Genomic DNA, 13,899 nt, shown 5'->3' on the forward strand with positions numbered 1-13,899 from the left:
GCTTCAGAGCTATCAGAAATGGCTGAAAAATCCTTTTACAGTTTTGGCTTAAGGGAAACACACATTTCTTAAAAAGAATATTATGTTGTTTTGTTGGGTATTTTTCTGTTTGGTTGGAAAATAGAGACTTTACTTAAAGCCTGCTGTAAGTTGAATAGAACAACAAGAAACAAAGCAATACTTTTGAAGAGGCAAAAAATGCTTGAATTCTGAAATGTTTTGACAGTCAGAATTGTCAGTTGAAGAGAAAATGAAACATACAGTAGATTTTTGTTCAGCGAACTAAACCACTGAAAGGATTGCAGCTGGTGTACACAAACTACCCTCAGCAAGTACCTGACTCCTCTGTCTCAGTAGCCCTGTAGATAAAGAGCTAATCACCTTGCTCCTGGGCAGGTCTTGCTGGCAGTCCGCTGAACTGTTACAATACCGAGAGCTCAGTTACAACAGTCAGAGCTCATAATAAGATGGGCGGAAAAAGAAAGGGAAGAAGAAACAAAGTATGTTCATTTTGGGCAGCTGCTTAAGTATTTTCTATAACCTTTACACATTGTGAGCTTTCTTATTAGTATCATTTTCACATAGCACTGGTTTCAGTTTAGTAGTCAAACACCATATGGAATTGAATAATCAAACATTGCGTTTTGAGATGTTGAAATGAAACATCCTGACTAATTTAGTTTTTTTTTTCTTCTGAAAACAGACCTTTCCCTCTTTTTGCAGATCCAAATATGCATTTTTCTATGGAAAATATCACCAAACCCAATTATTGGCTTATTCCACTTCTTACATGTGTATCAATAAACACAGATTCCCAGCTGGTGGCCAAGGAAGGAATCTGAGTTCCACGTACAAAACTCCATGGAGGAGATCTTTGCTCAGTTTTCAGTGCTCTTCATCTGCACCAAACAAGGTCACAAAATGGATTCCTACTGTTCTGGTTCTGCAAGGAAGAACAAGCCTATTCCCACAATCAGGAGCAGGCATATGTCAGCTACACAGTGCAAACCAGACTAAGGACTGGCTTTGGTATTTGGGGAAGTTTTGGAGCTGTCTGGGGTAGCCTCGGCACGCCTGGTTGTTCTCCTCTGTCCATGGTGCTGGGATAGATCCCGTTCACAGATACCAGTCTCCATCCTTCCCTCTGGTGAGAAAACACTGCTGTTTCTGAGATTTGTTACTGTCCAGTAAATGTTATAAAATTGCATTACTGCCAGATTCATACTCATAAATTATTATTAAACTAGTCTATTGTTATATGCCATCAGAAAGAAGATGTATGTGGCATTGCTTTTATCATTACCATGGCTGCAGGAGCTGTTATTTCTCTTGTAGCAGACATCACCTATGGCAGGTATTTCACCTAACAGATCCCCATGAGTCCATCTTTCCAACTGGGCTTTTCAGCAAATCGAGTAAAGGTTCTGCCTCCGAGGTAAAATACTTTCCCAGAAGCCTTCCTGAGACTATGAATAGACACAGATCTATAGACTACATAATCTCTTCCTACTGTGCCCTTTCTTGCCTCTGTGCCTGATCCTCAAGTGGTGAGGAGTGTACTGGTGGGGACTTTCCTGACTGAATAGTCAGGGTATCACCCGGACAAGAGGTACCCAAATAAGGCTCACAAGGATTTTCTTCTGGAAGGTACATCCTGTGGGAGTTATTTGGAAGCTGGTGCTTGAGGCAGGGTAGAGTTGGTGAAGCTGGGACTAGGAGTATGTCAGAGGAGTTTGTGATTTGATGATGATGTGCCTTGTTCTCCTAAAGATGAGGGAACTGTGAGGTAGCTGGTGCTAAGAGTTATGTTTTACTGTCTCATGTGTCATAATTTTCTGTGTCAGCTGTGTAATCTAGAAAAAGTGGGTGCAGTTTGGAAGCAGAACCATGGGTACATGACCCTTGGAGAGTCAGTTGGCTCTGGAAACCAGCAGCTCTAAACAGGTCAGCAAGAAGCTCAAGGATGTCTCTATTGTTTTGTCTGGCTTCTGAAGTCCCTGTGGATGACACCACTCTTCTCTGCACAAAAGGGAGGACATTCACTTTTGCAAAGCTTGTAAGGAGCCTATGAACAAAAGCAATGACATTTCTCAGCAACCCCAGTTGGCTATGCTGACCCTTGGCTGCTACAGAAGTTCCTTGATGTAGCATGGTCCAGGATTCCCAAAATAGGAAGAAGAAAGTTGATTTTAGGCAATTAGGTGTTCTAACTATTAGCTCACAGTTTTCTGATCCTTCTGTTGGAGAGTATTTGAATTGCTCCTTTCCAGACTCCAGGATATAAGAGCAAGGTGTGCATATGGAGGTTTAGTAATGTGGAGTGGGCACTTCTCTCTAACAGTAATCATATGATGAAAAAGGAATGTGGGGTGTGATATGACGGACCCAAACTATAAATCCTGCTCAAATTCATACAGGCACTTGGGGAGGCAATATAGGCCTGGAAATACTGTGTTAATAGCACAGAAGCTCAGGCACACATCTCCAGCAGGCTCCTAGGTTCATTGCTTGAGCACAGCTGACACACTCATATGTTATGTATGAAAAAGCATCAAAAATACTGCATCATGCCTTTTGAATGGTAATTTCTGGGGGAGAGTTAAGGTTAAAAACAACAGGGTTTTCCACCCAATAATGGTATTATTTTTTCCTTTCTGAAACTTGTCAGTAAAAGTGCAGCACATGCTTACTCAGGTGAGTTGCTCAGGCTAAGTCAGCTGCAAAAGTGGTTTTCTGGGAGCTGTAGAATAGAACCGAACAGTTTAAGGAGAAGGTGTCTAAAAAGACAATCTAGTCCAATTGTTTGATCATTTCAGGATGATAGAGAATCAAAACATGTTATAAGGGGCACTACCCAAAAGCCTTTGGAACACCGACAGGCATGGAGTGCCGAAGCAGACCCGCGGGGTAGACACTGCCCTGGGTGTGGAGACGCACTCCCGCATCTGCAGCTGGCATCTTTGCAGGCATCGCTGCCCCGGGAGGGACTTGCCCGTCATTCCTGCTGGATCCGCACGGTGCCAGGTGCGGCCCGGCGTCCTTCCTGACCTTCAGACGGCGTGGCCCACAGGCCGTGCCAGCATCTCCCCGGGAGGCGCCGCTGCTCCCCATCCTCGGGCTCCCGCTGCTGCCGGCAGCATGCCGCTCTAGCCCCCTCCTCCCTGTGGCACCCATATAGGTTACTTCGGGGGTTGCTGTCCCACCTCTCCTGTTGGCGACAAAAAGGCGGATCAGCAGAACTCGCCTCCTCCCCACCCAGCCCCAAGCCGGCTGTCGGCATCCCGAAGGTGGGCGCCGATGCTCCGGGGTGGATATCGCTCTGCTTCGCCCGTAGCGCTCGCACCGCACACATCTCCTTCCTTCTCACCTTCAGATGCCGTCCCGAGTCCGGGCTGGACAACGCTGCGCCCGCGTCCTTCAGCGGCAGCCGCGGGGAGACGACTTTCCTCTTTTCCCCATCCTGCCCCCCACCCCCGCCCCCCACCTGGACAGCGAGAGCGCAGAGACGAGCAGCCGGCGATTCTTCTCCGGCCACGGTTAATCCGAGGCGAAGCAAGAGGGAGGAGAAGACTCTGCTCCCTCCCTATCTTCCTCCTTGCCTCTCCAACTCGTTCCAGGACCTAGGGAGTGAGAGGGGATCTCCGGGAAGGACTCAGAACAGAGGATGCTGAGCGCTCTCCCACACCCTCCCCCTTTTGCAGGAAGCCGTGGTTGCAGAGATTTCCCCTGGCACACACACACTGACTCCCGAGGAGAGGCAAGGAAGCAATTGCAGAACGCAGCGGCGGGCGGCCAGGCGCCGCTCCTTGTCCCCCCAAAGCACAAGGACACCTGGCTGCCGGGGACAGCCGGGGCTGGGCTGGGGACGCGCACCAGGCACACCACCCCTCGGCGGGCTGGGCAGCGCTGCCGGCCTGCTCTGCGAGCTCCGAGGGGCGAGGGCGGCGCAGGGAAGGGGCGGGGGAGCCGGAGGCAGGGGGAGGGAGAGAGTCCAGCTCCCGCAACGAGGGGAGGAGGAAGGAGGGACCGTGTCGGTGGGATGGTCCGGAAATGCTGCGATAAAAAGAGGGGCGCGGGGGAAAAGTAGGGAGAAGCTCTGGAGTCATTCCTTCTCCCCCACTCCGCGCCCGCAACTGCCCCGGCAAGCCTCGGGCACCCGGGAGAGGAGAGCAGAGCGAGGAGCCGCAGGAGCCGGCACCTGCGGCCGCCTGCCCCGGCCCGGCTCACCAGCGCCCGCCGCCCCCCGAGGTACCGGCGCCGGGGCGGGCGGGCCGTGCCGAGCCGGGAAGGGCAGACACGAGAGGCGGGGTGCGGGCACACGGGCGCGGGGTCCCTCAGGCGCTGGCAGGGCTGTGACCCTGCCGAAGCCGGGCGGGGGGTGGGATGCAGCCGGGAGATGTGCCGCACCCGGGGCCGGCCGGTCTCAACCTTGAGCCGTCCCGGCTCACCCTGAGGAGGTGCAGCCCTCGCTGGCATTGCGCTGGGGGCTTCCCGAGGGGCTCTGGTGGGGGACTTTCCACCCCGCCACCCGGACCGCATCCGCATCCCGATCGCCCAGCATCCCCCGCTTGCTCTCCCGGCACTTGCAGGGCGCTTCACCTTCAAATGCCCCCTCGGCGGTCCCGGGCGGAGCTGCCACCTCGGAGCAAACCCTCTGAAAGCCGAGAGGGCGAGAAGCAGGCGGGGAAACGAGAAAGTTCAAAGGTTTAACCCCTTCCTGCCCGTCTGCAGGAGACAAGCCGAGGAAGAGCACCGCATTGCTCCTCCGCGCTTGCTGGCGGGCACTTGCCCGGTCTGGGGGAGCCGCCGTGACCCCCCGGCTCCTCGCAGCCCTGACCGCTCGCCTGCACGCATCCCTGCTCCTCGGGAGGGCAGCGCAGGCTCTGAAGGGATGGAGGGCTGGAAACTTGTCTGCACTCAGACAGAGGGAGGAAGGCTGTGGGGAGAGACCTGAGGAAGACCAGGCATTAGCCTTTTCTTCTCCTAGAGACACAATTCCTCTTTTGATTGTGCCTCTTTGCAGGCTGCCTTCCAAGGATTCCCTGTCTCTGTGCATGTGAGGTGTGAAGGTGGGCAGACCCCAAAGAACGAATCATGGATTTTGTTATGAAACAAGCTCTGGGAGGTAAGTGTGATTGGCACACAAGGGCCCTTGAATCCCTCCCACCCCTTTGCACCCGGAGAGAGAGGGGATGATCTACTGTGGTGGGATCTGCACCTCTGATAGCTTATTGAGGACTTGGGAGAGCAAGTCTGTCACTGATTCATGACCACTCCACTCCAGAGTGGAGTGTTTGAGGAGTCTGAGCAGGAGAGGGCAGCAACAAGCAGAGACCAAAGCCCCATGTCAGAGGAGAGACCTCCCACACAAGGTGTGCTGGCCCTGGGCTGTGCCTAATTGGCACCCTACCAACTGGATGTGTATCCTGCTGTGCAGTGTGCAGGCCTTGATTTGCTTCATGCCATGCCACTAAGGCAGGTGTTATAAAGGACAAAAACTGGCTTAGGCAGAGTAAGCCCAAAGAAAGTGACGTTTTATCTATGTGCCTTCTTTTGTCTTTGCCCCAAAGATTGGCCAAATCCTGAGCAAAAAATGGTCAGTGCAGAAATTTTTGTCCCTGGTATTTTGAGAGTTGTTTTTAGTAAGAACACTGCCACAATAAAGATGGATATGGTAATAAAGTATTCCTACATACTTTACCTGGATTTGAGGCCAATCTTCTACGTGTTTCTGTATATTAGCTCATGTGTGTGAGGAATTGTTTTAACCTAATGGTGTGAAATAGAAAATGTAAGGGTCTGTGTAGGAGATATTGAAAACACTGAACAAATATTTGGGAATAACTTCTGACACAGTTGCTTTTAAGGCTGCTTGACCTGGACATTTAGTCTAAGCAATGGTCTAAGCATCACTGAGGTGATACTGGATGCTGGCCTCAGAGGAAGCTGATAATTCTCTCTTGTACTCTTCCTCAAGTGTGCATTTTTAATTTTTTTTTTTCTTTGAAGAAACTATAATCATAAGGTTGTGTAAATGTTTAATGTGTGGTGATATTGATGTCATATACAACTTCAACATTTACTGCAGAACTCTATCCCATGGCATGGAAACAATGTTATCATCTCTGAAAGTAATGAGTGTTTTTCACCAGAGCAGCAAAATTGCCACAGTTAAGAACAGAGGAAGCAACCCAAGTTTTAATTGGGATATTTTGAATAGGGAGATCAAACTGGAGAAGAAAGGGACTAATATGGTTGCACAAAATGTGAGGTATGAAGACATCTAAGTGAGAAAGTAATGTTTTGTGTGGTAGCAGTGCAATGTTTCATTTCACTCTTCAGTGCCTGTTTTGAAGGAGAATTAGTGTTAAGATGTGAAGGTTTTACACTGTTTGCTGTAGTGCAAGGTTGCTTTCACAGAAATGGACTAATGTACCTGCAAACTGGAGATACAGCCACTACAGCTGGAGATCCATGAACCCAGTGAAGGGAAATAACTGCTTAGAGACTGCAGTTGAAGGCAGGGGGAGGAGGGCTGCAGCAAAGGAATAACATCTATGATGCCTGCTTTTTTCCTGCAGCTTGGTGATTTAACATGAGTTGGAAGCAGTGTCTGCCTGTACTTAACAACATCCACCCTGGGCAGACCTTCATTCCAACATGATGTTGCATGCCAAGGTCAGGATTTGTATGATAATAGGACTTTCTGAGAAGGTAAATTCAAAAAGCATCTTTTTGTGAAGTCTGAGCTCCTGATGTCTATCAAGATGCTGTCCAAGGCACCAGCTCTTCTGCCAGATGACTTAATGTGTCTGGAATTTACTCAATAAAGGAGACATCTCTGCAGAGTGGTAAAATCCAGGAACTGCTAATTCATTAAGTAGAGTCCTATTTTTAAATTACAAATGGTTTCAACAAGATAAAATAAGATTTCCCTGCACATATATAATATGGAAAATAAAGGAGGTTTTGGACACTGGCTTCTCCCTGGAGTTAAAGCCCAAGCTGATGCAAGTCATGCAGGCTGGCCAGACTGGCACAGCAAACCAAGGACTAAAGGTTATAGATTGCTCCCTCAGTTTTGGGGCCAGAAACCTTTCTGTCTGTCAGTTCTGATATCCAAGGGAGATTTATTTAGGAGTTGGACTCAGTGGTCCTTCTGGGTCCCTTCCAATAATCTGTGAATTGTGTCCACAAGGATGGTAAAACTGAGGAAAGAACCAAACCTCTAGTGACTGATAGGCTTGCTTTGGGTAGGGTGGATTGCATGGCTCTTTGGTTTTAGTTTTGATGCCTTAAGTTTTAGCTTTCATATTTTCCAGATTCTATACTGCATTAGCATGTAACTCTGAACTTCATATAAAGTGTTAGCAAGTCCTCTTCACAGTTTAGTTAGAGAAAACAATCCTTTTCCATCCCAAGAACCATGGACACATGATGGGACTTCATAACCTGAAGCTGTAATTGGATAATTTACTTCAATAAATGTAAATGGACCAAAACTTATAATAGGGTGAAAACTTGTGACCAGTTGGGTCCAACTTGGATGGAGCCATGGCCAAGCTCTTGTACTGCTCAAGGTGTGTATCCTTTGAAGACCTTTTAATAAATGTCTACTTTATTCCTTTAACACTGTCTAGCCTCTGTTCCAGGTGCCCTCTTTAGGCATCAGTTTAATATGGCTTTTCCCAGAACACCTCCAAATTCATTTTTCTGTTTGATAGGATTTTTTGAATGGTGCAAAAAAAGAAAAAAATACTGCAATTTTGTCATTAAGGTCCCCTCTAATTTACAGAGAATCAGACCTGCTGTAGATTCTGCTTGCAGAGCACCTACAGCTAAGGTAGCTTAACCCTTCAGCTATCTCAGGTGGTGAAAATTCACAAAGGCTGAGGGCCAGTTGGGTGTTCTTGACAGGGTATAATGGGTATGTAATTTTCATAATGGGTATGTAATTTTCTCTTCCCAGCATACAGCTGCAAATGAAGCTTAGGCCAGAGCTAAGAGCTTGGATTTGAAAACTGTTTGCAGGTGATTGCTTTTGACCTTTCCCTGCTGGAAAGGAAACATGTGAGGAGTTTGGAGCCAGGTTTTGTCATAGGCAATGGTCAAATAAGGTACTGATAGAAAAACATCATTCTCCTACCTCCTCACTCACCTTATTTAGGAAGACAAGGTCTCACTCTGTGCTAATTAGCAGTAACACTAACCTTAGCAGAATGCTTCTGTGGGAGTTCTGCCATTGCTTTTGAAGCAAACTTTGAAGATATCAGCCTTGTCTCTAATGGCACAGAATGGTCAGATTTGCTTTTCCTTGGAGTTTTGCCCATAGGGGAAGAAAGAAATAAGGTGTTTTGAAATGTAGGTGAGCTAAGTTAGCAAGTTAGCAACTGAGGAATGGCAATTATGTGATGTCAAGTTGCTTTGTTTGGAAGACTGACAAGGGTATTTAAATTTTGTGAAATTAGTTTGATAGGCTATGTTATTGCTGAAGTAGAATGTGTCCTTTCCCTGGCTTGTTGTTAAAGAGGGTGTGCAGAAGTCTGCTGTTTCTGTGCAGTGGAAGGTCATCCTCTGCTGTCCTGCCAGCAATGGGATTTTGTTGCTGTGCTGGCAGCAGAATTTCTGCCTGGAGGTTGACCAGCTTGAAATGTGTCTTTTTAAATCCCTGGCCTCTGCATGGCAAAATCCTTGACCCTTTCATTAGCAGTGGTGACTCTGGTCCAGGAAAAACAAAACAGTAGGTTATTTGGTGGATTTCCTCCTGTAGCTTTTTTTTTTTTTTCTCAGACCTTTCAACATCCTATGTGGAAATCATCCTATTTATTGTCTGACAGTGACAGAAGCCATGGAGAAGTCATGATGCTTATGAGCTGTGTAAAACAAGAAGGATACAGGAAAAGGACATCTTCAGGCTTAAAATTGCTGCTGCTTCTTGCACAGAAGTAACAGCAAGGAGTTTTTTTGTACCTCTGACCCTCCTACATTACAGATGTTGACAGAGGTATTGGTCACTTTGCTGTTCCTGTGCCAGTCCTTTAAATGAAGACAATCAGAGTCATTTAATGATTATGTTTTATGTTAGAAGTGCCCTTTGCCAAGACAGATCAGAGCTAGGCTACTGTTACCATGCCCAATGTGTCTGATTCCCCAGGAGACAGCAGGAACTGGAGGATCTGGAATGGGTCTTGAAGGAGTTTAGGTGCAATGCTTTTTTCACTGTGCCTTACTTAATTTTTCCTAAGTTGATATGAAAGCAAATTGTGCATGAGCACCTGACTTCCATGTTATACAATGCTGTATCTCTTCCTCTGTCACTGCTGGCTTGAGCAAATAGGGAAACTGGTTTGAAATGAAGATAATGATTTGAAGCTCTTCTGGGTATCATTCTGTGGTATTGGATGATTTGAGGGCCAAGGTCTGAGACATTTTCTTATGAAAAAGAAATGAGGAAACCTATGGAAAGTGAGGAGAATTTACTGGAATGTTGGATTATGGTGTGTTTGAAGAGAGAGGTTTCCTACTGCAGAAAGCAACATTCTGCAGACCAAAATATTGGTATTATTATTAAAATTGTGGTATACAGAACACCCAGTAACTCTAAATATGATGCTACACAGAGCCCTTTTAATGTGTTACTTTTATTGCCACAAATGGGAGAAATGGCACAAACTGGATGGTAGAAGGTTGGGATGTCTGCCTTAAATATTTACTGTGGATAAATTATGCAAATCCTTTTACATATAACATTTCACACGAATAGTACTATCTAAATTACTTCTTCATACTTCCACCACCCCTTGAATTCATAGTGCAGTGCAGCCCCACTAGGAGGAAGGGTACATCTGAGTTTCTGGATAGATATTCAGTATGATAGATAATACAGGGGTGATTTACTGCTTTATTAGCAGGAGTTTAGAGTGGGGACTGCTGCTTCACATCTGCTTCTTCTGTCAAGAATCAGTGGACACTCATTTTGGTTCAGAAGGATTCTTAAAATGCCACAGGCACAAGAAATGCAACCTGATTGCCATCTGGAACATGCCAGCAGGGGGACACTGCCTGCTTCGTGTCCCTTCCTAGCAACTTTGATTCAGCTGGGTGTATCACAAAACACAGTCCAGAGGGAGTCCCCTTGTTCTTGAAGGCAGACAGAGATCCAAACTCTCATGAAGATAATGGGATTTAAGTCACTGTGTGACTTAAGCTCTGAAAGAGCAGCTCCTGTGCTAAGCTTACATTAGGGAAGATCTGAGGGTGTGTGAATGCCAGATAAGCCTGAATGAAAACCACACTAGTGTTTAACATCTTAGCAGTGACCTTCCATATATTCTACTACTGCATTTGCCCCACTTTAGTAGCTTGTGAAGTGAGGATTAAGTCCTTAATTTTTCCTGTGGAAGTTAGCAAGATTGAGTTCAGTCAAAGGCAATGCAGACCTGCTCAGGGTGGAGCACACTGTGAAATAAACACAGGGGTTTCTATTTTCTCTTTCTCCAACTCACTCTCTTATTTCTCACATTTTCAGTTCTCTGCTGAGCCTTTGTGCTGCACTGGGGCCTCATAGGCTGTGTCCACTGCTTATGTTAATGTATGAAGCTCTGGAGCAGGACAGAAACTGTAATGAAAACTGCAGGTTGTAATGCTGACAGATGGTGCTGGTATTGACATCTGGGGTCTCTTCTGTCTGTAATCCTTGAAACATCTAATACATAAGTCTTTCATTTTGCTCTCAGGTGCATCCAAATCACAAAGACTGGAGAATCTGGCAAGAGATCTCAAGAGCACTGTAGCACCTGAGAGGTGTTGGGGTGCCACTTACTTTCTTTCTCAGATAACTTGCACCTGTACTGTGTATAATTATGGACCCCATAAATTCAACATGTTTTTAAGGGTGTTGAATGCATCCAGAAGGGCAAAAAAGCTGGTGAAAAGCTGGTGTCTTCTGTGGAGTGGCTAAGGACCTGATTTTTCTGTTTTGGATAAAAGGGGTCAGCACATTGCTCTCTACAGCTTTTTGAAGAGGGGAAGTGGAGAAGGAGATGCTGATCCCTTCTTCCTGGGATCCAGTGACAGGAGTCAGGGGTAGGTGGCATATCTGTTGCATATATTTTTCACAAGGAATGGTATTAAAAGCGGGTTTTTGTTTTTTTATTTTTTCCCAATGTATGCTTGTGGCAAAGAGATTTTCTTCAAGAAATTTGATTAGGTTGCAAGATGTCTTCCAAGGAAGCAAATGGTTGCTGTTGAGATGATACCAGTGAAACAACTACAGCTGATTTATTACATCCATGATCCAGGAGATGAAAAACTGACCAAGTCAATTTTTGCTGTGCCTTTCTGGAGGAAACTTCCTTTTATATTTGCTTGACTCTGGCCTGTTGCTGTTAGAATCACACAAAGCTCTCCCTTGTGTGCCTGCTGGGATCTTACTTATGTTTGTCTTACTTGCAAGCAGGCACTGTGAGCAGTGTGCTCACTGAAGTATTCTTGGAGGAAATGTGCAGCCTTCAGCTGATTGTAGAGGCAGGCCACAAAGAGCTGAACTAAGATTTGTGCTGCAGCCATCTGCTTGTCAAAGGCCTGCTTGGAGTGGGGTGACATGGATAAGCAGGAAGTTTTCTCTCCCAGAGGGAGCAACAACAAAATTTCACATATATTAAGTCGTCTAGGATTGATTAATGGCAGAAAAAAAGATTCTTCTCTTTGGGTTTTCTGTCCACTTTCACAGAAGTTCTGCATGTTTTTGATTTTAATATTTGTTGCTGAATAACTGAATCTAACTTTTCTTTTTTAAATCTTTCATCATTGAAGCAAACTGGTGGTTTCTTGCCCGCTGCATGATTTTGGTGCAAACAGGATTTGTCAGTGCTGAAATTTTAGCCTGTGTTACATAGGAAAGGCTGTCTGCAGCAGCAGATTTGGAGCTGGGCAGGAGCCTAATGGATGATGTATTACAGTTATTGAGATCTTCCTGGTAAAATGGGATGCTCTAAATATAATCCACTGGCTTGCTTTTGTGTTGCTTCTTAGGGAGAGGGAGGTTCAGAAGGCTCAGTTCAACTGTTAGCCATGGAGACCTGCTCACCTGCTTCACGTGCTGGCAAAAGCACAGGCATGGGAGAAGACTGATGTGCATAATGGCTGATGTAGGTGGGAGGGCTTTCTTCTCTGACTAGAAGGGTAAGGTTTGAATTAGTAAAGCTATAAAATCAAATCTATGAAGGCCACCTGGTTTTAGACCTCTTGCTGAGTTAGGTCAAGACTGTATGGTCTGTATTTGTCAGCACTGCAGTAAGTGTAGGGCTCCAGAAATTCTAAGTAACCTCTGCAAATGCTCTCCATTTGTAAGGGCATCCTACCCTTACAGAAATGGGAACATCTCTTTCATCCTGGGGCACCCTCCAAAGGCAACAGCACAAAAATCCAGCCTAGCAACAAAATGGCATCACGGGAAATTTCATGTGGCTGTTGCATGGATATGAGAAGTCCTCCAGCAGAGTTTGAAGTCTGCCAAATTGTTAAGGAGGCCTGGAAGAGGTATGGCAATAAACAGGGAGGGCTGGAGGAAAGAGAGGGACAGATGTCTAGTGTGTTGCCATTGGCTTGTCTCACGTCAGGAGGCTGCATGCAAAAGTCATGTATGTTCTTCTGGCCAAGGTCCCTTTTCTGAACTTTGTGTGTTAGTGTTCAAACAAGAGAGGGAATAGGCACTGATTCTGAGACTCAGAGACAAATACAGGTCCTAGTGTTACCTAGGGTGAGAATTCATGTTTTTCAGGCCATTGGAGAGAGAATATGGTTCATGAAGTGGTAACTGGGATGTTAGTCCCTCAAAGCTGCAGAGTTCCTATGCTCACTTCCAACAACTGTAAAGACCCTCAGCAGCACAGTGAGGGCTCTTCCAAATTCTGTCTCTCCTCTTTAGTGGTGGGGCAGAAAGTGCTCTGTCTTAGCCTTGGATGCTCTTCTCTGAGGTGAGGCTGCACCTCTGCACTGCCTTTGCCTTGATTTCAGCACATGGAATGAATATACAACACAGAACCTTAAACATTTGCTAACTTACTGCTTTGGCCACTTTGCTGGTTGCCATCATACTTTCTCACGTACAGTCTGATTGTGAGAGCTTGGATATTTCTCTCAGGTTGGTTTTTGGGACTGGAGTGCATGTCTCAGGATGTAGAACATTGCTGAGAAAGCTGAAAGTTTCAGTTGATTGCTGAGCAGATGCTCCTGTGTTTTGCTAAAGGGTAGCTGCTGCTACAGACATGGCAAAGGCTACTTGTGATCTATCAGTCTATCACTGGTGCTTATCAGAAACAAGGTACTTCAAACAAATTGTGTCTCTCTGCTGTGGACAAACTGGCGACCACCCTGTGCAATTTGAAGATTGTTTTTTTTCCCCCCCCCCCACTCTCTTCTGCATTTTCAAACAAGGTGCTTTTGACTTGGGTGGATGCAGAAGTGCATTAATACAAACAAAAAATTTAATCTGCTGACTTTGTGCATCTTTTTGCAGTTTGAATTTGTCATTACCTACAAGAATGAATGTGCTTAGTAGCTGCTTACATTTTTGCATCACGATTTGGGTCTCGTGGCTTATTTGCAGTGATACTGACCTTGAAAGGATGTCAAACATACAACAACATCAACATAAATTTGGGATTCAAATGGCTGTGAATTACCTTCTGTGGAAAATAACAGAAGAAACAACAACAACAAAAAAGTGGGGAATGGTGGAGCTGTTTTCATAACTTCAGCCTCCTGAGAGAATTAAAGCAATGAAGGGGAAGGCAGACAACTATTAAAGGGAAAATGATGGGAAAGAAATGATTGTCAATGCCTATGTTGACAAATAGTTGAGCTGCCATGTCTCTGTGTCCCTGGATCTATCTCATT

General features: G+C 46.0%; 1 protein-coding gene across 1 annotated transcript in view; it reads left to right on the forward strand.

Moving 5' to 3' along the window:
* The first annotated feature begins 4,010 nt into the window (after positions 1-4,010).
* Positions 4,011-13,899, forward strand: part of CPLX1 (complexin 1) — a 109,141-nt gene continuing 99,252 nt past the window's right edge. The window contains exons 1-2 of the mRNA XM_056514217.1: positions 4,011-4,248; positions 5,024-5,125. Coding sequence (XP_056370192.1) covers positions 5,095-5,125 — 31 coding nt within the window. The 5' untranslated portion in view covers positions 4,011-4,248; positions 5,024-5,094. The remainder of the gene's footprint in view (positions 4,249-5,023; positions 5,126-13,899) is intronic.

Source organism: Oenanthe melanoleuca, chromosome Z, assembly GCF_029582105.1.
Source record: "Oenanthe melanoleuca isolate GR-GAL-2019-014 chromosome Z, OMel1.0, whole genome shotgun sequence".
Taxonomy (NCBI): Eukaryota; Metazoa; Chordata; class Aves; order Passeriformes; family Muscicapidae; genus Oenanthe; species Oenanthe melanoleuca.